This window comes from Lepisosteus oculatus, chromosome 29 (assembly GCF_040954835.1).
Source record: "Lepisosteus oculatus isolate fLepOcu1 chromosome 29, fLepOcu1.hap2, whole genome shotgun sequence".
Classification (NCBI taxonomy): domain Eukaryota; kingdom Metazoa; phylum Chordata; class Actinopteri; order Semionotiformes; family Lepisosteidae; genus Lepisosteus; species Lepisosteus oculatus.
This window is the reverse complement of record NC_090724.1, coordinates 6,524,504-6,549,244: the sequence shown is the minus strand read 5'-3', so window position 1 is coordinate 6,549,244 and position 24,741 is coordinate 6,524,504. Positions and strand designations below refer to the sequence as shown.

Below are 24,741 nucleotides of genomic sequence, written 5' to 3'. Positions count from 1 at the left end.
GTAACGATAGTAAATTAAGATCAATAACTATCCTTCCAATCAGTGGCAACCCAGACGCAGCTGGTATTAAACCCAGGAAGTAGAGCTGAATTATATATATATATTTTTACAGGGCCTGATCCAGAGCATTTCAGAGAATCAGATGCAAGATGCTCTTTTGACTTACTGAAACTCATTGTAGTGTGAAACTCACCTGGATGAGAGGAGACATAGTCAAACCCACTTTGAGGATATAGAGAATCTCAATTTCTCCATCTTAAATAACATCATTGTGACTGTTTCATATTAGAACATAAAGAAAGGGTACAAAAGAGAGGAGGACATTTGCTAGTATATAATTGTTTCATATTTCTCTAGTATCCTGTATATAGCCTATATTTCTATACCGCTCTCCATACCAACGAAGTATCTCAGATTGCCTTGCGTCTTTGCCCCTTGTGAGTCAGTCCAATGCAGTGAAGCACATTAGTTTGTACTCCTCACACACTGCAGTGTACAAGCTGTGCTACAGAATAGCCTCTGTTAACAGCAGTCTGCACTTGCTGGTTTCTAGACGAGATAACGCCATCCTCTAATCCTGCCTCTCTTTCCTCCCTGCAGTAAACTCTATGCAAGCCGGAACAAGAAGAGAGGAGAGGAGTGGAGAGCATTGGGGCTATATTGATTTTTTTGGGGTTCCCCTCTGATGGAGTATGTGGCATCGGAGAGTTCCCTGCCCAGCAGGATGAGGATGAGTGTCCAGACCCACAAACTGGGGCGACCCCAGGCAGAAGGGCCTCCTTCTCATCGGCAGGTCCCCCCTTCGCCCTGTCGTCAGCCTCCATCCACTCTCCCCCACGCAACGCAGAAACCCTCCAACGGAGAAAGGCACCCCACAGACTGAAGACGCGTGAGCCCCAGTTTGGGCCGAAGGAGAGGGATGGCGGTGGAAAGGAACTTCGTTGGAAAAGAGCGAACTAAAGTTCTAACGTTTCAGTCTTTACGCGTGGATCGTTTTGTCTTTTTATGTTTTTATTGCACTTTTTAAAACCCTTTTAAATACTGTGAAACTGGTTTTGTTCACTTTTGCTTAGCGTTCCGTAGAGAGAGAGAAGAAAAAAAATCACAGCGTAGGGCACGCTACAGGTAGTTGCTGCCGTTTTGTTCCTTTTATGGTCTGTTCCTCCGTTTGGTCCAAACGGTCATTTGTTCTTTTCTTTTGGTGTCGTAGCCGTTTCTTTGCTAAAAAGAAAAGAAAGATGAACCCCCTGAGGCCAAGGCCTGTGATCTGCTCGTTCCCTGGTGCTGCTCGCGCTGCTCAGCTGGGGGGTTCAGCTACAGTCTCCCCTTGTCTTCTGTCAGGGCCCCAGATTTACTTTCGGCTTCCCCTTTAACCCTCCCTGCTGATGCGATGACACCCGTTCAGCAGGGGACGAGGCAAGAAATATCTCTGACCAGCTGTCTGATCAGAGCCACTCCAGCACAGGTGTAGCATGGAGGTGACATGGAGCTTCACATGGGGGAAATCTAGTGTTCGTTATTTCTAACGGGATTCTTTACAGCTTTTCTTAGAATAATATTTTAACTTATTTGGGTTTTCAATCAGGACAGATTTTGTTGATAACTTGGCCCAGTCCTTGGCTATACCGTGTTAGTTTGTGAACATTCTTTGCTTTCGATGTCTTTGTTTGCTTGACCATGCTTACTGCTCCATTGCTCGCTGGAGTTCGCTACATTTCGGCAATCCTGCCGCCCGCGGTCGGGACAGAAACCGTCCCGTCTGCGGTGACGCAGTGGGTGTAGCAAGGGGCGCCGGTCAGGGGTTCTTGAGGTCAAGCTGTAGCTCTGCAGGAGGCTTGATGGGAGGTGTCTGTGCTCGCTCACAGCTGACCCGCGGCCCGGAGATAATGAAGACGGGCTGCAGACACTGTGATTGACTGGGACATGCAGGGCACTCATTGACGTGGGCGATGCACTTGACCACTAAGTAAGAACGGAACATGTGGTCACCTTGGTCTGCTTCTGTAGCAGGACAATGCAAGAGCAAACCGGGTACTTAATATTCCACTGAAACTGCATTATCCATCTAAAGAGATGAGGGAATAGGAGGGAGAAGTCCAGCAAAACTTGTCTGACCTTTGAAGGAATGTTATTAACGCAATAAAACTAGATAAAAATAGATCCCCCGATAGATGTTCTGTGTAGTATCCATCATTGGAGGATGGCTTGCTGCTCAATGGGTGATTATTTCAGGGGTGTAACTGTTAGTTCTAGATTCCTGCAGCCATGCAGGCAGCCCTCTTTGTGGCTTCAGGGGTCCTTATAGTGTGTCCTGCTTTGTATCCACAACTGGGCAGCCTGCCTGCGTATTTCTATCAAGCAAACTTGGCTTCTTCTGCTTAGGCGGCGTGGCCCCCTTCTCCGTTTTCTCCTCGTCTTAGATCGCCTGTGTCGGCACGTGGGAAAATATCATAGCAGGGCACACTACTGGGCCATACCAGTCTGTGACCCCCCCCCCCCCCCGGATGTCCCAGACTGCCTTGCGCCAGGGAACCTCCAGGCTCCGCCAGAAGACGATTGGCTGTTCACTTCTCATAGAGAGAAGCTGATTGGTTGGCAAGGCTGAGGCTGGGCTGGGGCTAAGGAACAGGGAGTGGTTTAGGCAAGCCAATAGGAATCCTCACAGGTGAGATCCCAAAGGGAGAAACGATTTGTGAAACGGGACAGTCCCATTGCATCTGTGGGTTTAATAGGAATGCCATTGAAACGTTCGGACAGTGAGCCCTCCCCCCTCGTGTGTGTATATAGGGAAAGCACTTTCACAATCAAGTTATTTTTCATAAGCACATGACTGTCTGTTTTGTACAATGCTGTGTAGTGTGACATGTTCGTAATAACAAGATACTTCCGGAGGAGAGGGGACGGTAATGAGCTCCCTCAGCTTCTCAGTAATTATTTTCATTCTTTCGTTGTTCCGTTTGTGTCCTTCCATAAAAGAGTGGTGGTGGTGGTGGGGGGGTGTTCAAAGAGGAAAGATAAATTATTTTTAACCGCTCCCATGTGCGGTGGCCAGTTATAATTAGTTGCTGGAATTAACAAAAAGGTGTTGACAGCAATGTATTTATAATGTGTAGCTACTTGATATTTGAATGCCTTATTGAGAATTGACACATAAAAGCATTGTTAGGTTTCCAGTGTAGTGATGATTCTATTTATTTGAAGGTTCCATGATTCAGTTCCTGAGACGTGTACATAAATATATAAATATATTTTCCATTTGAATTGGAGAATATTTTTTATTTTATTTTTGGTAGGCTGCTAGTGAGACATGATTTATAAACCATATCTGATCTACTGTACTTCATGCTGATATCGGAGTGATGCTTGCAATGATCTTTGATTTGTCTGAAAATCGGAGCTGTTTTGGAGTTAAAAGGTTAGAGGGAGCACGCCTGGGACAGAGATGTACAGTCATACTGTTCACGATCCTAGGTGCAGGAACTGTGCATCCTGTTTGTGACTTTTGCCCAGGTTTTTTTTTTAATTGCTGCTAATACATTTCCTTAAGAAGTAGCGTGTTTTCAATGTAAATAAATGCACCCCGATGTCGGTGTATAATTTGAACCCTACTGCGTTGAAGTAAGAGTACTGCTGTGACCTATTGTGAGCACTCGCATGGGATCAGACATTTAATTCATTCCACCAGTGTGAAAGTGTTTTGGGGACAATGTGGGGCTGCTTCACTGATTCCTTTTAATACCACAGGGTTCTGTGCATTCATCTTGTGCATCTTTATGTATGTGTAATACATACATAGAATTGTGTGCTTGGGGTGTGACATACAGAGAAATAAGCATTTTGCTTGTGTGCAATGTGAGGTATACACCACAATCTGTTTTGCCCTTGATGAAAACGACATGCCTGACAGAGCTGGTAGCTGGGAAACTGTTTCCTTTGGGAAACCGCCCAGATCTACTGGGGTCCTGTACAAAGTGTGTGTCTCAGGTGTGGGTTTACCTGGCTCAACAATCTTGGGGTACTCTTCTGTGCCCAGTTGCCTTTGGCCCCCTTCATGGGGTGTCCAGTCACAAGGCCATTGGAAATGAGACCAGAGGGTGGAGGTTGCTGTATCAATGAGGCTCTTGTATGTACTGTACATTACCTCTGCTTGAGGTTTGTGTAAGCCTGCCTACTCTGTATTAAAAGGGTATGCAATAACGCAGGAATATTAAAAATCACACTACACTAACAAACCGTAGCTGGGTGTCAAAGCAATGTGAATGCATGAGATCCAGATGAAGTCCTTTCTGTTTGTCATCATTGCTCACTGCTGATTGCACATCATGCACTGGTCAAACTCAAGGAGTGATATAGTTCGATTGTCCAGATTACTGGGATCACATGAACCTTCCCCTGCATAAGTCTTGAGGTTACAGTAGCTCGGATGTGTGACGTTTATTGCCATATTGTAGCTGGGTATATCATCTAAGCTTTTGTACTATATGAAATCACTGTTATCTCTTTTGAATATCATGTATTTCACTTCTTTGTAAGATTAAAGTTTGTGTTAATGGGGCATTAAGCAGGAAGGAATAGCTCTGATTTTTTTAAATTATTTTTTTCATTTTCTCTTAATGCCATCGGGTCAGCTCCTTTTTCTGTAAACGAAACATTGTAGCAGCAGCTGACGGTTCAGATTGCAAACTAGTAAAAGTGACTTCACTCTATATTATTTATTTATTATCTTTGAAAGAATCCGTGATTTAACCGGTCTTCTCTGTTGACTGGGAAGGATCATTTTAAGTTCTGAAATGAAAGATGTAAGTTTGTGACTTTAACTCTGAATAAAGTGTCTGTATAATGTACATTTAAAATATAAATGGAAAAAAAGAATAAAAATATTAAATGGAATGGCTGAAGTGTTCGCCTTTTATTTACATCCACCGCGAGTTACTGTAGCCATAATTCAGGAATGAGCGGACAGAAGGGACATTTAAAATATAAAAGTGGGTTGCAACATGACCACTTGCTCAGTTTTGTTTAGTAATATTAAAAATTAACACTTTTACAAATTCAAGAGAAAAATAAACTAGTATCTGCCGCCCGCAACCCCACCAAAGGCATCTCTCTCGATCGGTTTTCTCTCAATTTTGTTACCGTTCACGCTGTTACGCTCGCAAACATCATAGATCTCAGACCTGCAATGCCGCTGTAGCACAACACCCTTCAGTGACAGAATCGCTTTTCTCCTCGGAGAGAGAGAGCGCAGAATCACAACAGGTCCCAATCCTACTGGGAGAGGGAGGAGGGAACTCAGTGGAACTGGCAGCCCAGTATGTGATCTCCTGTCACAGCCTGAGGAACAGTGAGCCTGTCCCCCAATAATGCTCCTTCTGTCTACAGTATATGTCAACATTTTATAATATGTCTTTGTTGTAATATGTCTGTAGATTTTATTTTATTTTTTGTTTTGTTTCATGTGAATTTCATTATTTTATTTGCTTTGGCAACACTGATTGTACCCATCGGTCATGCTAATAAAGCACCTTGAATTGAATTGAGTGTCCTCTAGTGGACATGAAGTGTAACGACAAAAAGTTACACTTTAAAACTTGAAAATGCGGATGCAGTTTAGTAGTTTGTGCGTGACCCGCATGTCAGCAGTACATAGCTAAAATATTTCGTATTGCTTTGCCTAGTGGGTTTGACATATTCCTTATTCTTTTTTGTTTACACTTTGTGTGTTTGTTCTATTAGTTTTCCCTGTGGGCCTGGTGCTATATGCGAGTATATCTGTGACGTCATCGACTCGTAATTTAAATCGATCAATTTAGATGCAGTTTATAAATCAAGAAAATCCTTATTTTTTGTCAGATTTAAAAATCGTTTTCCCTTAATATAACTATATATATTTACATAAACTTTAAAATTCGCACGTAATCCGCAGGTATTTAAATAAAACAGAGTAAATCATGTTTAATTTATGCGTACAGGGCTGGGAAACCTTAATCCTATTTAGCGCTTTACGTAGACGTTCCGCTGTTTCCTTGGAGACGGCCTTGGGTTGCCATCGTGACACCAACGCGCTGCAGCTCCGCGTGGAAACCAGGCGCCATCTTACTTAACGAAAATACGTGAGCTCCCCAACAGTTTCAAGTTAAATATAATTAACTGTAATTCTGTAGTATAGTTTTTTTTTATTGTGAAATTGTCACTACCAGTAAATGACATAGAGGGAAATAGGATCAGGCCGTTAAAGTCTACAAAATTGACAAAATTTACATCGAAACCATTCCCAAACATGGCTCCCACGGAGCAGGAAAAGGACTCCTGTGACCGGATGTGGGAGGAGCTACCCCAGCAGGTACAATTTAAAAATTTACAGCTTTAAATAAATTCTTCCCGTTTTTGTTAATGATGAAAGTAGGCTCAGGGTTGGTTATAAAAGCTGTTGTGTATCACATCCAAAAGTGTAGTTTGTACAAACTGGAACTGAGATGTAGAAATCTGATACATACTTGATATACAATGAAAACACAACACCCACATTTAGAACTGATAATATCAGTTTATAAGGTACGATCAGCAGATAGAGTGTTTTTTTCTTGGAATCACAATATGATCAAGAATTTTTGATGTGCTAAAAACTCCAGGTGGTCAATGTTTGGTATCTGTTTGGTATGTTAAAACAACTCAAAACCGGAGCTGATAACAAATCTGAATTCAACGATCAGTGAAGTCCAGGACAGACCACCTCTTGGCCCAAGATGGACAAATCCATCTAATCCACCAGCAGGGCATATCTTGTTTCAGGTTGCATTAGCTGCTGTACAGGAAATTTCATGAAGACATCCAACGGCTCAGCAGCACAATGACTGTGGATCACTGCTTACTTAAAAATGATCTTCATGCCTGCAGACTGTTAAGGAGTAACATTCACAGATGACAAACAAAATTGACATCTTGTGCAGGCCAGTAAAATCTGAGCTGATAAAGTGTTGAAGAATCTCAAAAATTGAGCTGATTTGCCCTTAATGGGCATGACTAAGAAAAGCCTTTGTGAAGATCCATGGTGATCATTATTTTGACTGTTGCATTGTTCAAGGCAACAGGAGTGAAGATGGAGAGAGGACTCTTCTTTAATACACGACCATCTGACTGAGGCAAGGCAAATGGTGTTCAGTGATATGTCAACAAAGTACCAAGTATCCAGCAAGCCAATCTGAAATGATCAAATTTCCCTGCCAGACAACCCAGGAGTGCACAAGATTACAGTCTTACAGCCCACAGCAGTCTGTCCAAAAGCTGATCAGGATGCTCAAGGAGGCCATATTATATGACTGTATAATGTTTTCATTTTGACAGTATACCACATTTCAAAAGGATAATTCTATCAGTACACTATCATTACTCTATGATTTCTGCTTGTCCACAGTTTGTGTTGATTTGATTTCATGTTGAATAAGTGTTTAATGATTAGGATTAAATTAGGATTAATTGTGTTTCTTTTGTGCAGTAGTTGATATTTAAAATAAAACTCCATTCTTCAGTATCAGTTTTGATTTTCTTTTGTTTTCAAAAGTGTGTCAGGAGCCAGCTTTCAGAAGCAGGCACCCGAGTGTCCACTCCTTTTTCTGATCTAAGTAATGGGTATGAGAGCAGCACCAGTACTGGTAAGCATCTCAATAGACTAGAGTATCAGTTCTTGTTGTAGATGCAAATTTGCTTTAATCCACAAAAAGATCGCTTGGTGTAATAAGATGCCATATCAATCTGAAAGGCCAAAGATCTCTGTCTTACATCTTACAACTTGTATTTTTTAACAAAATTAGGAATCATCTTGGTTGAATGTATTAAGAAACAAAGCTTTGTTGGTCATGAACATGTAGGTCTTAGTGCAGGGCTTAGTTTTTTATCATAGTATTAGGTTCTGTGCATTATAGCAAAACAATGAGACAGAATACATTGGAAGTATGATTTATAGTCAAATCAGATCTGTAACCCCAGCCACCCACTTAATTGCTTTGTGTTCTTTTTTAGAAGCCAACAGTGATCTGTGGGCTCAGCTGCACTGTGAGATAGAGAGATCTGAACACCTGGACTCCAGGTTAAAGAACTGCCTCCTTCAGCTCAATCTGCCTGTTTCTGGCAATGCAGAAAAAGAGTCTGAGCCAGGAGCCCTGGGGGTAGGTGCACTCCCAGCTGAACCAGAGACGCATGATGGCTGAAGATGAGGCTTTGCACTTCACGTATTTATGTATAAAAACTAAAACTGCACTTCCACTGTTGATTTCATTTTGTCTTAGGACAGTGTCAGAAGCCAGAGCCCTGATGCAGGTACCCAAGCACCCACGCCACACTCTGGGCTGCTCAGCGATGGACACGACAGCAGCTGCACCTGTGGTAAGAATAGGAGACTCATTCCTTCCCAAACCAGTGCCGAGTCTTTCCCTGATTCCCACTAATAGGAAGACCTTGATCTGCTATAATCCTGCAGGGGTCCTTGAATGAATATCTTTTCAGCAACCAACCCAAATTGCCAGGACTGATGCCAGCTTCTTGTGTATTCATATTTTCTGCACCTTTGCAAGATGATCCTGTTGTTCTCAGTTTTGTAAACTGAATTTACTCACCTGGGAGAAACAGAATGTTTTCCTGACTTTCTTCCAATTTCATGACTATTACCAATATGCTGCAGTTCAAAGAAAAACTCACAAACTTGAGAATATGGAGACTGGTAAGTAAGAAGATAGGAGTTTTGTAAGTCAGAGAATTCCCTGGTAACTTTTAAGTGTGGTATTTCAATTAACATCAATAGCTCAAACAAAGCACTTGATTGCTTTCCCATACAAACAAACAAAAAAACAGTAACAAGATAGTAGATGGCAGGAATAAGTACAATACTGCTGTCTTTCTTTCTAGACATAATGGCCTACCTGCTACATGCTACATGTTCTTTTTTAGGAGACAGCAGTGATCTGTGGGCTCAGCTGCACTGTGAGATAGAGAGATCTGAACACCTGGACTCCAGGTTAAGGAACTACCTCCTTCAGCTCAATCTGCCTGTTTCTGGGTCAGGAGCCCTGGGTGTAGGTGTGCTCCCAGCTGAACCAGGGGTGAGTTTACCATTCCGAAAGCTAAGCCATGAATTTATATTTTATCAATTATACACTTACACACTTGATGTGCAGCAATACTATGTGTAATAACTGAGACATTATTTCAAACTGGTGTTTATAAATATGAATACTGCGCTTTCAATGCTGGGTTTGTTTTGTCTCAGGGTTGTGTTAGAAGCCAGAGTCCTGAAGAAGACTGCCGAGCATCTACTCCATCTTCTGAGCTGCTCAGCGGTGGATTTGACAGCAGCCACACCTTTGGTAAGAACAGGGGACTTATTCCTTCCCGTCGAAGGTCTGAACTGGGCTGGGTTAGCTTTGAGATGCAAAAACAAAACAAAAATAAGATTTCCTGACAGTACTCCCACATTGTAATCATGACTGATGTTTAAGAAACAAAGCTTGAGAGTGTTGATGCACCTTGTATGATAAAGACTCAAGGGTACTTCAGGGCTGTTTTTCTGTAACTATTAACAAAGCAATCATTTCCATTAGAAAAGTAAAAACCAATAAACTTTAACATTTGCTGACAACAACAGTAAAACATTTGGAAGGCGTATATTTCCTAATCCTTTGACTAGACGTCAAATTCAAAGACATTTATTGGCATAATCGATGATTGTCCTTCAAGCAAAAACAATAACTAATAAAAGTCCACTTATTTGCCTGTTGCATTCTTTTTTCAGAAACTGACAGTCATCTGTGGGCTCAGCTGCTCCATGAAGTGAAACAGTGTGAGCACCTTAGTCAGCTGACTTCTGAAGACCCAGAGGACCAATCAGAGCCAGTCGCCGGGCAGGAAGTGGTGTCACCTTCACTAAAGGTACTCTTTTTGGCTCTTGCTCTTTTTGTAGACATTTAAGGAGTATGTATATATAGTAACAAGGTAACAAAAAGAATGTGAAGCCAGGAACTTCATGAAACACCTAAATATTTAATCAGAAATTTCCTTAAATATTTAGAGATTTAACATTAAATATGCAGCTCCTTCTGTAACTCCTGTAACTTATAATGCATCTACATGTTTTATGCATTTTAAAAAAATGTCTAGATATGAAAATGATCTTTTGAAATCTCCCTTCTCATGCTAGGCTTTATTGGAAGGCCTTTCCAATGAGGTGTCCAGAATACTGGGTCTTTCGAAGCGCTTTATCTCCCATACAGCTCTTCGCACTAAAGCTTGCTCCCATGGGGAAAGCTGTCAGAAGGACAGACAAGCACTGTTTCATGCGATTCACTCCTTAAAGGAACTGGTTTCCAAACTGGTTTTTGATAAGAACATGGTACGTGTTCAACAGTGATGTATCTGTTTTTCATTTTTGTAAGGCTAGCATTAGTGAAGCCAATTTCACCTGACAAAAAAGTAACTAACTACAGTTAGTAATTTAAGAGGATAAATTACATTTGCAATAAAATATAATTTTATTTTTCCTTCTACCTGTGTCAGGCTTGTTATAAATATTTCCTGCTCTTCCACTCTTCTTCCAATGTGTAGTGTTGTTACATGGAGCTGGGACATGATGCTTATCATGACTCAGTCAACCAAATGGATTCGAAATAATAGCATTTAATTATGCATGTTAATTAACATTGCAAAATCTTTTTCTGTCTTATAATGTGTTGGATTTACCTACAATAGGAGGAACTGCAGAGCTACCTGATCAGCACCGACAGAAACAGCCTTCTGTCAGAGATTGAGAACCTTAAGACTGAAATGAGAAATGTGCAACTTCAGCATCAAGACACTGTGGAAAGTCTTCAGCAGTCTTTGAAGACCGCCCAAGAGGAGCAGACTAGTAGGAAATGCCTGCTGTCAGAGATTGATCAACTCAAGACAGATCTGAGAAACTCTCAGTTCCAGCATGATGAGAAGATGAAGGGTCTCCAGCTAGCCTTGGACACTGCACAAGATGAGTGCAAGAACACGATGGTAGCTCTACATCAAACACTGAAGTCTTCTCGGGACAAAGTGAAAGCACTTCAGAAGACCCTAGAAGCGTCGGAGGCCAAGAGCAAGGCCACCGTACAGAAGCTCCAGCATGCACTGACAGATTATCAGAAGGAGCACCGCAGGAAGGTCAAGACGTTGATACAGGCCCTGAAGAAGTCTAGGGAGGAGCACAAGGAGAAAGAGCTGGGACTGCAGCAGATGCTGGAGTGTTCTCAGGAAAAAGTCCAGGTTTTCCAGGAGACCCTGGAAACGTACGAGGTGAAGCACCTGAGGGAAATGCAGAAAATGCAGCAGGCACTGGAGGCTTCTCAGAAGAAAGTCCAAGCTTTGCAGGAAATTCTTGACACGTTCAAGGCAAAGCACAACGAGGAAATGCTCGTGGTGCAGCAGACTTCAGAGCGTTCTCAGGAGAAGGTCCGAGCCCTGCAGGAAGCCCTTGACAAACGGGAGATGGAATACCAGAGGGAAATGGGTGGACTGCAGCAGACACTGGAGGCTTCTCAGGATAAGCTGCAGGCTTTGCAGGAGACCCTGGATAAGTGTGAGATGAAACACGAGCAGGAAATGCAGAACGTGCAGCAGACGCTGGACAGAGCCATGCAGCAGGGAGCCACAAAGGAGCAGGAACTCCGTACCCAAGGTTAGAGAAAGATTTTAAACAGGCAAGACTCTGCTCTAACTTTGAGGAGCAAAACAATAGGGAAAACAGGAAAACACTTTTTTAAATGATGATCCACATAATGTCCATAAAACAAATTCCTGGATTTTTTTTAAAGGCATGATATAATTGTAGTTTCTTTGCTGTCTTTTCCTTTTTATTTCTTTATTGCCTTAAAACACTCAGAAAAAGAAAGTTGTGTGTAGGCGTTCATTGTTTAATACGTCCGTGTGATTCTTGTTTTAGTCATATCTCTGAAAACTAAGCTTCTGCAAGAGAAGTCTAAGTCTAACGAAGAGCTGAGAAAATCTGTGGCGTCTGAAAAGGAGATGCAGGAAGATATCAGAAATCTGAGGTACTGCTTAATTCCCTCCACACACTCATCTGCAGATTTTAGACAACCACATTATTATTATGACTGTACTGTAATTGTTTTGCCAATATTTATATAGAACCATGGACGATGGAAGCAACAATACCCATAATCAGTGCTTTTGGAACAGTTACACTAGCACTAACTGCCTTGAAAAATCAATTTGCACATCAGAAGCATACACTGAATTCACTGAAATGTTTTATTGATATTTTTCTCACCCCGTTAGGATCATACTGAAGAATCAGAGGGAGCAGCTTGAGATCGCTTTGGAAACTCTCAGGCAGAAGCAGCAGGAGCAGAAGGATATCCACTGCCACCTACAGGCTGACACCCAGAGGTGCAGCCAGGAGACTCTGCCTGAGCGGCTGGGAGCAGCTGCCGCAAACACGGGCCCCCCGGAGCAGAATCAGCCAGAGCAGCCTCTCCCATCAATGGGAAAAGAGTACCAACACAGAGCCAGGCTGAGGGAGGAGTACCTGGATCTGCGGAGCAGCCTGCGCTCCCTGATGGAGAGCGAGGGGGACCGAGAGGAGCAGAGGAGGCATGGCTGGAGGAAGCTCCTGGAGAAAACAGAGGAGTGGGAGAGAAAGGCAGTGAAATTGGTGAGGGCCCCAAAACGGCGAACCAGCAGCTCAGGCAAATTCATGTTTGTTATTCCTCTTCTGCTTCATACTGTAAACAGCACAGTAGGGAAGCAGCAAATTTCAGGGTTTCTGAACTGTTTTTGAAATAAAGTAAACAGCAAAATGCAAACTGAAGTTTTATACTATGCAGTTTGATATTTTTCATTTGCTTACTGTTTAAGCCTTACCTGTTTTCTTTACATCTCCAAACATCTATAGATAAGAAGAAATGAGATTATGATGTTAATTCACTTCTTAGCCATTCTTCCTTTCCCCTATGATGACTTCTTTCATTCCTGTTCTGTTATTGAATTTTAGGTGGAAGGTCTGGATTCTAAGCAGTGTTGTCAGGTTTCCGAGGTAACGGGCAGTGAAAGAGAGCACTCCTGGACTGTGGGATCCTTTTCCCCTCCGTCCCGGGACACTTCAGCGTCCAACCGAGTTCCCCTTGCCCAATCCCAGCTGTCCAGCTCCCAGTCTCACCACAGGTAGACGTGCAGTCCAGCCACCACACCTCTAGGGGAACTAAAGATATTGATTCTCCTTCTTTGGCATCCTAAAACAGCACAAAATAAAAATGTAAAACTTTTGTTTTAAATACTGAAAAAAAACAGCCACCTACAGTCACCTGACTCACAAATTGGATAATCTGAACTGAGGAATATCAAGAGAAAAATCTTTGATCTTTAAAGCTTATTTTCTCCTTTAACATATATATCAAAGTAATATTTTGGTAAAATAAAATAGAAAGTGAGTTTTCATATTCTTTCTTCATTTCATGATAGTCCATATCTTATGCAAATTGCAGAAGTACAATAAAAGTAATTTGTCAGTACTGCCACCTCGTAACAAAATATTTTTTCTATGTTTTCATCTTTCTTTACATTCTACTGAAAGATGCCATCCCAAAAACTAGAGCATATATAAGCAAGATCAGCTGGTGTTTCTAGTAGTCTAAATTCAATTGCCTTCATTTGTTGCAGGCTCAGACATTCCCAAGACAACACCAAGCCTGTAGCATTGACAGCATCTGCCTACAAACAGCCACAGCCTGACTACATCCAGCATTTACTGACTGTCCAGAAAAGGATAAAAGGACTACAGTCAGGTAGGAACAGCCTGCAAGGAGCTACTAGTCTTGTCGGTTGTAAACCCAAGAATGAACTGGAGAACAGAAATCTCTCTCTGTGATTTCATCAGGATTTCATCATTCTTTCATCACTGCCACCAACATTTCAACAGACGATGGGTACATTTTCAGACTCTTGGAATGATGCTGATACACAAAAGTAGTGCTTTTGAAAGCATCAGTACGTAACAAAACACTGAAGTCAATATACTCATAATTATGTAATTGGCTGTAAGTGAAGTTTGAAAGCTTCTCACAACTCAAACACAACACATTCATTAGATTGCATTTAATTAAGTGTTTAGTCAGTTATTTTTCCCCCTGAAACATACTTTATACCTTGGTAATACAATCAAAGAACGTAAGAGGAATATGCTGAACACCAGCACTGGCTGCTGGTGTTTTGCTTGTATTTCATTAGAAAGACATTCTTAGAAACGTCTTTCAAGCCATGTGTCAGTCTGTGTATTAATGTAATTGAATTTTGCTGACACTGGTTAACAGTTCTTTTTTAAATATCCTTTTAAACGTTACATTATTGTTGATTTGTGTGTTCTACACAGGATTGCATCAAAATTACCTCGTAATGACAAAACATACTGAAATCGTTAGATGAAAACCAAGATTAAATGATAACCAATAAGCTGCAGTTTTATACCAGCCTTGTAACTGTAGACCTTTTTTATTGAGCACAGCTCAAGTTACTTGTTTCTAAACATTGTCTCAGATACTTTGCATCTTGAACAGTCCCAATTCAAACTGGTAAGATTATTTTGACTATCTGTGTGGTGGTGATTTTGTATATTAAATCAGTATTTGCTTTCTTTTATTTATTTTGTCAGTTAATTTTCAGAACAGTGTCAAGGACGTTCTTGGAGTGTCCCGGCTGAACGCCAAAGGAATCTGCTGAGCGGTGATGCACTTCACATCAACATACACTGTTTCAAGGCGCTGAAATCGCTACAACACTGGAAGCTTAATTCTGAAATGGAGGAAAATGTCCTCATCATCTGTTATTTTGTGGAATTTGAATTACAATTTCAAAATTAACGTAATTATCTGTTTTGAATGTATTCCTGTATTAAATGCTTTGTGGCTATTATTTCACGCATGGTGTTTGAAGTCTTTGCGTTAATAAATACTTCATAACAAGTCGTCTTGTTTTCCGTCATTAAATGAAAAATTATGAAGCACTTTGGACGTAGTTTAATGGATTATGCATGATCTAGTCTTTGGTTACAGTTCTTGAAGCACAGACGATCCATATTTAGACTGTTTGCGGTTTAATGCATATATACATACTAAAAATGCATAAAAGACTTAACATTTTTGTAAAGTGAATATCCATGCATCAGAACGACTCTAAAAAGTTAGAAGTTTTCAAGTAGCGCGTCGACATAACGGCTTATAACAGTATCATAGACAGGAGTACATTCGTTTTTAGCTTTGTAATAACGGAAGCAAAGCACAGCGAACAGTTTGAGTCGTCAGTAAGGTAAAAATCATAAAGTTGTCAGGACTTCAGCCCGGTCAGAGTTTGAACAGCCATTCAACAAACGCAAGAAAAAGTCCCCTCCTTGAGCATACAAATCAGTCTGGCTCCCGCTACCTTTCCCCCTCAGTTTTATCACCCGCACATCTACCATCTCCACACAATTCAATCCCTACTTTATACATTTCTTATTTATTCGGTGACCCATCGCCTGGCTTTATGAGTCGCTATTGGTCAGCGAGCGATCAATCTGGGTGGGAATGGCCCCGGCGGCCCCGGCTGTGAAATGCGCGCTTCCCATTGGCCGCCGAGTCAGTCACTCGCCTCCCATTGGCCGCCGGGCCTGTCACTCGCCTCACGTGTCTGTGCTCGCTGTCAGCGCTGGGAGCCGTTCGGTTTCCTGCCGGTTGGGGCGAGCGTCTCTGTCCGTGGTGGCGGCGGTGGAGGAAAGGAAGAGCATAATTAAAAACAAAAAGAGAGAGAGAAACCGTGTTAAAAACGATCAGCGAGAAATACAAAGCACAACACCATGGGAACCCGAGACGACGAGTACGATTATTTATTTAAGGGTAAGTGCGTGTCGTCCGTGGAGGGGGGGTTAGGAATGTGTTTCTGTGCGGGGACCCGGGGGGCTGGTTCCGAGGAGGAAGCGGAGTCGGTCGACCATTGCAGCCGCACTGTACCAGCCTCCCCCGCCGCGGCCCTCGAAGCCTCGGGTTTGCCCCGAACGCCCAGCCGGGAATCTGCGCCCGGGGCCCGGGGAGGGGGGGGGCGCCTGGCCGGCTCGTTCCTTCCCGGCCTGTGCCGTCCTGTCGGACACGACGTGGCTGGGGAGGCGGCGGGCACGCCGTAATTCCGCTTTTTAGCGGCATGAACGACCCCGGAGACGGTCATGTGCCTTGAAGGAGTCTGTTACAAGAAACAAACAAACAAACAAAAAAGGGCGACGTGCTTTGTGCATCTGGTTGACGGCGCCGTGAGCGTTTGCTGTGAGGTGCGGGTTTGGTCGTGCAGGGCACGGTTTGTGTTCAGAAAGCCGAGAGATGTCGCCGGGTGTTTTTCTTCTCTGGAGCCGGGCATGATGATTAAGCCGAGCCCGGCGCACCCTTTTCACAACAGCGGCGCTCTCGGCGCCAGCAAGAGGTTCTCAAGTGTTGAAACAGCCTTGAAACCCAGTCGGCCGTCTGTGGTTTAATTTAATTTTTTTTTATTTTGGTCCGAAAGGATTGGTGCAGATGCGTCGGGGAAACACAGAAGTTCCCTCAAATATACCTGCAGGGCAGAAGACATAGCCGTTACCTTGCGTATGTCCGTCCGTCCCCCCCCAATAAAAATAAATGAATTAAATGTTCAGAATGAAGTTTGGGTTTTAAAGATCACATATGAGTGTTAGTGGCAAACTTGTGCGTGTGTTTTTATTTCATCCTTTGCTTTTGAATTTTTGATGAACGTGCATTTTACCCCCTTGCATGTTGCTATCACTTTAGTTTCAGGACAAATATAAATGGACGATAGGAGATCGTTGCTGTTTATACAAGGATCTTGGAACGAAGTTTACAGTGGAGAAGCGGGGAGGGTGTCGTCGGTGGCTCGGAAATACCGTTTTTAAGCGCAATCTCACGCATCTGCTCCAGTCTGTTGAATTAAAAGTTTTTTGAATTGCCCGCGGACTCGGCGTTTTGCGCAGGTGTCTCAGTCGCTGGAGGTAGCAGCGCCGATTTGGGGACCTGGTTTCGCGCAAACCATCGCCTCCTGCAGTCTGCGTCCGTTTTCGGAGCCACCGATCTGAAGGTTTTAATTCCCCCTGCGGTCTCCTGGCGTGTCGTGTTACAGGACCCCATCAAAAAACAACCAACCTGACGCCGTCAGTGTGCTTTTCCGTCTGCTGTAGCGTAGAAACTTCAGGGCTGGTGAGGAGATTCAAGGCACCTTTGCTTTTCAGAGAGCATGCTTGGACATTTCAGATAGGAGCACTGTGCCTTGTGGGAAGCCTTTTAAATCGGTGCCTTTTACACACAGCCTGAAAAGAACATCCTGTTTTTCTTTGCGGCAACAACCCATTCAGAGCGAGAAACAGAATAGGGGAAATATAATTGAGCTGCAGTTATTTCTCCCTTTTAACCCTGAAGTTGGTATCTGCTGTTTTAATATAAAAAAAGGTCTTATGTTATGCTGTTGCCGTGGTGGTAGTGGGGGAGTGATATTGGAATTTAAAAAAATAAATAAAAATGCTGTAAGCATGTTGAGACGGCAGTAAAAATGCTGAGTGGAGCTCAAAGGTCAGGTCTCTCCTGCCTTTGCAAGACTTTTACCTTCTTGGCTTCCCCTTTCGTGCAACCTGCTCTTTAGAAATGTAGACTAACAGGAGTCTCTGTCATGAGTCGAAATTGTGAATAATCTGTGAAATCTAAAAAAAAATAATCACTTTCCTCTAGCAGTGTCAACACATTTAAATGTATTAACGGTGAAGGAGTCGTGCTTCTCCTGTTGAATGTTACCACAGAGTGAACCGATCTGACAACCCATCGTTTGATTGAACTTTTAAGATTTGATAGAAGCATGGGGGGGAGTTCATGGTTCAGTAAATCTCCTGCTAACCCAAATACATACTAATTTCTTTGCTGCCTTTAAGCAGTGGGCTTCAGGTCTTCTCGACAGCTGGTAATCTCCTGAAAAGAACAAATTGGGTTTTTAAAGAGGAGAGAGAGGGCTGTGTCGAGAGCCGATACAAACCGAACGCTGGGAAGATGAGGGGGAGAGAGGTGTGAGATGGCATTGGAATAACAACTCGTGGACTGTGCTGGCTCAGCTGTTTTGACTAAGCGAGTAAAGCTCACTGCGTCCTGAGTTTCAGAGCATAACAGTACTAGTCCAAGTGTTTTCTTGGCCTTGGACTGACAGACTTCTTCTGTAAATCAAAATCTGCCAAACAGGCTGAGATCATTTCCGAAGGGACTTTCAGTCACAATGTCAGTGATTTTTTTTTTTTAATGACTAATGGCTAAAAGCAGAAGTGGAGGGTGTCTCTGATTTTCTTTCTCCAAATTTCCCATTTGGAAAGAAGGGAATTTTCAGCGATTCGTGTGGCGAGTGTATTCAGTAGCGTTGCAGAGCGGGCCATCCTGATTTATTATTTGTAAATACTTTATTTTAAAGGTAAAAATACCATTTTTAATTTTTGGTGGAGATGTTTTTGTGTATTCTTTGACTTCTATTTTATTGTGGTTGAACTGAGCGCTAACTGCGGTTTCTGTTCATGGAACCTCAAGACCTACCCGGTGGTTCAAGTTCAGGTTGAGTTCTGTGATCATGGGTTCGAGGCTGGGTCATGTCACCAGTTGACTGGTGGAGATTCTCTAAGGGACGGGGTGCTGTGTGCTTGGTGGAGTGCTGGTTAGTCCGCCAGGGTGCTCTCAGCGTCGCAGTGACCCCTGCTGGTGGGGGGGTGCACCTGTCTTCCAGTATGGGGCTGTGATGTCTCAAAAGATGAGTGAGCTGTAGCAGTCTGCTTGCACTTCTGCTTCCTCTGCCTTCTGCAGTCATGGGGTTCATACCCCCGAGTGGAGATGTCCACTATTCAAGTGCTTATTACAAATCATCTGGCTATAACAAAAATAAATCAATACTGAATTAAAATTTCAATCACCCTTCGAAAATAACAACAATAAAAGTGTGGGATTTATCCAAGTATTTTTTGCCTAATGTGCATTTAACCCTGAATATAATGTTTTGCTATTTGCTTAAGTAGTGAACCACTTCCTTCTGCTCGTGTTAAAAGGATCAGTGTTCTGTTTTGAAATGTTAGCAGGTGAGAACATTTTTATTGTAGATTTACTTACACGTGAAAGTTCTGTTTTTTTTTTAAAGCTAAGTATTTGAGTCTCTCACTGACTGTTTTATGAATTAATGTTTTAATTTTTTTTCTGTGATAAAAAAAAATAGTTGACGTAAATGAAGGGAGAACAGAAAAGAGATTATAAAAGCCAAAGAAGAAGAAATTGAGGTATTTAATTGATCTCCAGGAGGCTGATCGGTTTAACTAATCGAGCCAATCGAGCAGTAGACAGGGAGGTCCTGGGAGCTGCGTGAAGCAGGGTGCACCAGGGTGGCCTCTGACCGTGTCTGTGTTGGCGGCAGTGGTGCTGATCGGCGACTCCGGCGTGGGCAAGAGCAACCTGCTGTCCCGCTTCACCCGCAACGAGTTCAACCTGGAGAGCAAGAGCACCATCGGCGTGGAGTTCGCCACCCGCAGCATCCAGGTGGACGGCAAGACGATAAAGGCCCAGATCTGGGACACCGCCGGGCAGGAGCGCTACCGGGCCATCACCTCCGCGTGAGTGTGGGGCCTGGGGGTGGGGGGAGGGTGGTCAGACAGCCACGGCTTCCTGCGGGAGCCACTTCTGGAGCAGCTCCGCAGTGCGGCTCCCTGTGGGCTTTGAGGAGACTGGCAAAGAAGTTGGCGACGGGCTTGTTGTCACATTGGACTGGGGACGTCATCGTTGTGTAGTGTGTTCCTTAGTGATGGAAACATCAGGCTGCTGTAGGGTCCTTTCCACCCTGAGGCCTTAGTTCAAGACTGTGGGATCTCAGGAATGCGAGGTATGTGATCCAGGACCTACCAGGAATTCCAAGTGAATGTTCATCCTGGTTTTTAACTTCCACGGAAAATGATAAAGCTGGGAAGTGTTTTTCTCATTCAGGGGTTTCATTTGTTGGAGTTTTCAAAGAACTTAGAGTTACAGTATATTTCCCAAATAATACAGATATCAATCAGTTTATGAGCAACCGATTTGTGAATTTTCACTGCTGATTCTGTGCAAATTTATATTGGACCCATTTTATGAAATGCAAACCTGTTTATAATGTCCTGAGCATAATTTCTGTAAACATCATTTCACATCTTGAAAGTGTTAGATTAACTTGGCTTTAATGGTGAGTAATGAACAACAAGTGATACTGTTTTACCTGTAATGTCTCTGTGATGCTTTTGTGCTACATAAAAATAAGTTTGAAAATGATTGTGATGTTTCTGAAACTTTGGGAATCAATCAAATTTGCCAATAGGAGTTTTTGATTTACAAAGGTTCACTTTTATGAGCACTTTTCATGCAGTGAGTTACGTTCAGAAATCGGGGCGGGCCTGTGCTGTGGTATTTGGGTGCGAGTGTGACCGGAGACGTGATGTTTTGTCTGACGCACCTGAGCTTCAGGAGCCCCCCGCGCTGGGCCTGGGGAGGGTCCTCGAGTGCTGGTCCTCTGACCTCTGACCTGCCCTCTGTGTTCCAGGTACTACCGAGGGGCCGTGGGGGCCCTGCTGGTGTACGACATCGCCAAGCACCTGACCTACGAGAACGTGGAGCGCTGGCTGAAGGAGCTGCGGGACCACGCGGACAACAACATCGTCATCATGCTGGTGGGCAACAAGAGCGACCTGCGCCACCTGAGGGCGGTGCCCACTGACGAAGCTCGAGCGTTCGCAGGTAGGCACGTCCCTGGCACACTGGGAGCTATGGGAGGGATCCTGGGACAGACTGGAGGCAGGGTGTCTGTCCTGAGCTCTGTGTGGAAGGTGCGAGTGGCGAATGACCCCGGGGTGTCGGTTCTCAGAACTCATGAGCTCCTGAACGAGGCCAGGCCGCATGGTGGCGCCTCTCTTCTGAAGATGAATTGATTGGCGGGGGGCTCTTCGCAGTGCTGCAGGGCACTCCTGCATTTTACTTCCCCGTCTCTCAAAGACTTCATGGCTTCTGTCCTTTTCTTGTCCACAGAGAAGAATAACTTATCATTTATTGAAACATCTGCCTTGGACTCAACCAACGTAGAAGAGGCTTTCAAAAACATCCTCACAGGTGAGAGCTGTCCCGTAAAAGAAGCAGCATGCTCGCTGTCTGCTGTTCTCTTACAGCACATTCGGGGAGGAACTGCATGAATTCAGGAGCTGTAGTCTGTTTCATGTTTAGAACTCATAAATATTGAGTTTGAGGTGGAGCGTGTGCTGGATCGTCTGCTAGTCATTCAGTCTTCAAGAGCTTTTCCTGGTCTTGACACAAATGTTTTAGGGAATCACACTTGACCTGTCCAGTAGTGTCCGTCTCTCCCAGGATGTCCAGGTGGAAGAACTGTGTGCTGGCCTGGAGGAGTATAATTCTCCTCTCTAGTGACTGTTCCCCTTTCTCCCCCGCAGAGATTTACCGGATTGTATCACAGAAGCAGATCGCTGACCGGTCGGCACATGACGAGTCTCCAGGCAACAATGTGGTGGACATCAGTGTGCCCCCCACCACTGACGGGCAGAGACCCAGCAAACTGCAGTGCTGCCAGAACCTGTGACCTCCGATCTCTGCGGGACCCCCCCTCCCCATCCCACTTTCTCCAGCCTTCGTCTCCGCTTTTGGCCCCCGAGTGTCGTGCAGCTGCTGTCCCGTATTCCCTGTGATTTCCGTGGATCTCCTTCATCTCTCAAAGCTGTAACTTTAATGCTAACATTCCTTTTTGTCGTCTTTTCCTTATTTTTCACTTTCCTTTTTTCTCCCCTCCCCATTATTCCTCGAGCCTCTGAATTTCCCCTTTTTACTGTAACAAGATTATTCAGTCCAGGGAAATTCTGCACTGATCACGTGACCCACTCCTGGTGAAGGGATGGTGAGGGATCAGTCTTGTCAGGTGCTGCCTCTCTTGAAGTCAGTTCCTCGGGTTCCCTGTTCCAAGCAGGGCATGAAATGAGCAAGTGTAGCAGGAATCTCAATGGAATCTTTCCATAAATTTACCTGTACAAAGGTCTTTCAAAAGATGCTTTCAAGTGGATCATGTAATAAGGTTGTGACGGCACCAGAAAGGAGGCAGGAGTTTAGCTTTACTGGCAGCCTTAATTGTGAGGACCAAGTTACCAGAGCAGTACAGTTATGTACTGTTTGCCAGTGGTGCACTGGTAATACTGGGTGTGATCATGACATTTAAGTACACTGTCCTCAAGTCTAGCAGTCTTCACCAGTGCTCCTGAGAATTTGTGAATGTGCTTTTTAAATGTTTTCTCCTGCACTGTATGGCGGATTGTTTTGCCAATCAAACTTCGTAATAAAGTCAATAAAGTTAATTATATACCGCAGCAATGCATCTGGTATCGTACGAAATGTATTTTAAAAAGCAGCTTTTGTGAAGAGGAGCTTTTTGCAAGTTCTGTTCTGTATTGGAGAACAGAGATGGTGAACCTAATGGCAAGATATCTGGGTTGGCTTAAGCTTCATTGGTTGCAAAATGACCTGGATTGAATCCTGCTGATGGTTAGTTAGTCAACTCTGGTTGCCTTTCTTGTCACTTGAAAGGTGTTTTAATTGCATTTCATAAAATACCATAAAACATTCCTTCGAAGTGAGAAGAAATGGCCTTACAGCAGCCTTCAGTTATACTCCCCCTTTCGGCTCATTAAACCTGGTTATACCAGGACGTTTCATATCATCTTCTTAACTATCTTGTCTACTAGCATTGTCTGTCTTGGTTACAGCTGATTTTCTGCTCAAGAAACAAGTAGACAAAATACACTAAAAAAAATTTGCTCCATGTGACAACCCAGATGTTTACATAATGACTTAATCCTCTCTGAAGCCCTGTGGCTTTGTATCGGACAATGCAAAATTTCACGCTCTGTAACGCTTGCATTAACAACGGCTCACAGCGATAGACTGTATCTTCCTATCGATGGCCTTTGATCAGTGGACAATGGGGGTGACTGGTTGACCCTTTCAGTTTTTGCATGTCAGTGCTCTTACTTTATTCCTTGTAAAGTATAATCTTAGACATGTTAGAGATTTAATATAGAAGCAATACCCATCATGTATATAACCTCAAGTCTTCTGACTATTTACAGCTTTGTAAACAAATGGCATTGTTTCTCTTGTCCTTGAGGGTTTGACTTTTGTCATGTTTTCCCAAAGTGACGACTAGTGGCATTGCAACCACTGTTCCAGGCTTCCATGGTCTTGGTGTTGCCTTAGAAAAAGCCACAAGTGTTTTTATTTAAAACAGTTTTTTTAAATAGAACATAAAAGAAGACCTGAAAATGTAATGTGACTTATAGGAGAAGCTATGTTCATATGCAACACAAACTGACTTCTTCAGACATTCTACGCTTTTTGGGGTGTTAAAGTAGTTAAAACATTAAACCATTTAGAACGCAAGTCTAAACTGAGTGTCTGTGGATTCAAATCTTGTATTTACAGCATATCGTAATGAACAGTTTAGTTGAGCACCACCACAATTTTTTAATGAATTTTCTTTTCAATCAATCACATTCCTTGTATTTATACCTGGCATCTTCGACCTAGTGCTTAAATAATGGTATCGCGATACTAAATGAAGTCTGAAGTGCGTTTGAAGATCTAGATTTGAAATTCTCATCTATAACACTGGAAAGTGAGTCATGACAGTTTTTATGTTTGCTAGATTTCATTCACTCCCTTTATCTGCAGTTGTTTATGTATTTCTGTTAAGTGCAATCCACTATGTAAATATATATGCGTCACTTAATTTCTGCATGGATAATATGTATGGTGCATAAATATGTTGCCAAACCTAAGTAAAGATACTGTGTCGGTGTGTTTATTTACTCCCTCTACTTGCATGCACATTTAACGTCATTATGTTATTATTCAGCTGTGTGAAAACCCTCTAGTCCTGCATCACCTCCTCAGTCCTCAGTCCTCAGTCCTGTGGTGGCTCTGTGGCTGGAAGGTTGCTGGTTCATATCCCGCGGCCGGCAGAGGAATCCTACTCCGTTGGGCCCCTGAGCAAGGCCCTTGACCCCAGCTGCTCCAGGGGCGTCGTATAAATGGCTGACCCTGCACTCTGACCCCCAGCTTCTCTCCCTGTCTGTGTGTCTCATGGAGAGCAAGTTGGGGTATGCGAAAAGACAAATTCGTAATAGAAGAAATTGTATAGGGCCAATAAAGTGATCTTTACCTCCCAGTGGTTCCCACAGTATTTTAAGAAGTGCTTCCACCACGTGTTTAGGTTCAGGATTCTATCCATCTGTTTTCTAACTGCTCTTTCCAGTCCAGGGTTACAGGGAAGCTGGAGCCTTCCAGACAAGCTGGGGCTCACCCTGGACAGGACACCAGCCCATCACGGGGCACACTCATACCGGGGTCAGTTTCCCCAGAATCCCATGAACCTACCATCATGTCCTCGGACTGTGGGAGGAACCCCATGTGGACATAGGGAGAATATACAAACTTCATGAAGATGGCACCCCAAGGCTGGAATTGTGGGTTCAGTTCTGGAGTTGGGGTGCCATCCTGGGCCCCAGCACCGCCAGGTAGAAACTACTGTGCCACCATGCAGCCTGCTCTGTTGCACAGTAATCCAGATTTATCTTAAATGTGCATCCTGCTCCAAAGATGCACAGCCAGATGATGACAT

At 43.5% G+C, this 24,741-nt stretch overlaps 4 protein-coding genes across 6 annotated transcripts in view; all 4 read left to right on the top strand.

The window, feature by feature from the left end:
- The window catches only part of pip5k1ca (phosphatidylinositol-4-phosphate 5-kinase, type I, gamma a), a 50,690-nt gene extending 45,800 nt beyond the window's left edge, over positions 1–4,890 (top strand). For all 3 annotated transcript variants that reach the window (XM_069186117.1, XM_069186116.1, XM_069186120.1), the window contains one exon: positions 601–4,890. In XM_069186117.1, coding sequence (XP_069042218.1) covers positions 601–603 — 3 coding nt within the window. In that variant the 3' untranslated portion in view covers positions 604–4,890. The remainder of the gene's footprint in view (positions 1–600) is intronic.
- hnrnpm (heterogeneous nuclear ribonucleoprotein M) overlaps positions 1–24,741 on the top strand; it is a 102,036-nt gene that overhangs the window by 45,229 nt on the left and 32,066 nt on the right. The gene's annotated exons all lie outside the window — the stretch shown is intronic.
- Positions 6,048–14,990, top strand: LOC107079639 (golgin subfamily A member 4-like). The gene is made up of 14 exons (XM_015365323.2): positions 6,048–6,343; positions 7,562–7,652; positions 8,020–8,165; positions 8,286–8,382; positions 8,944–9,095; positions 9,263–9,359; positions 9,785–9,921; positions 10,190–10,381; positions 10,738–11,689; positions 11,954–12,062; positions 12,310–12,685; positions 13,025–13,194; positions 13,690–13,814; positions 14,678–14,990. The coding sequence occupies exons 1-14, from the start codon at positions 6,281–6,283 to the stop codon at positions 14,743–14,745; spliced, it is 2,775 nt and encodes a 924-aa protein (XP_015220809.2). The 5' UTR covers positions 6,048–6,280; the 3' UTR covers positions 14,746–14,990.
- On the top strand, positions 15,697–23,904 carry rab11ba (RAB11B, member RAS oncogene family, a). The gene is made up of 5 exons (XM_069185984.1): positions 15,697–15,896; positions 19,465–19,660; positions 20,614–20,807; positions 21,096–21,176; positions 21,512–23,904. The coding sequence occupies exons 1-5, from the start codon at positions 15,857–15,859 to the stop codon at positions 21,655–21,657; spliced, it is 657 nt and encodes a 218-aa protein (XP_069042085.1). The 5' UTR covers positions 15,697–15,856; the 3' UTR covers positions 21,658–23,904.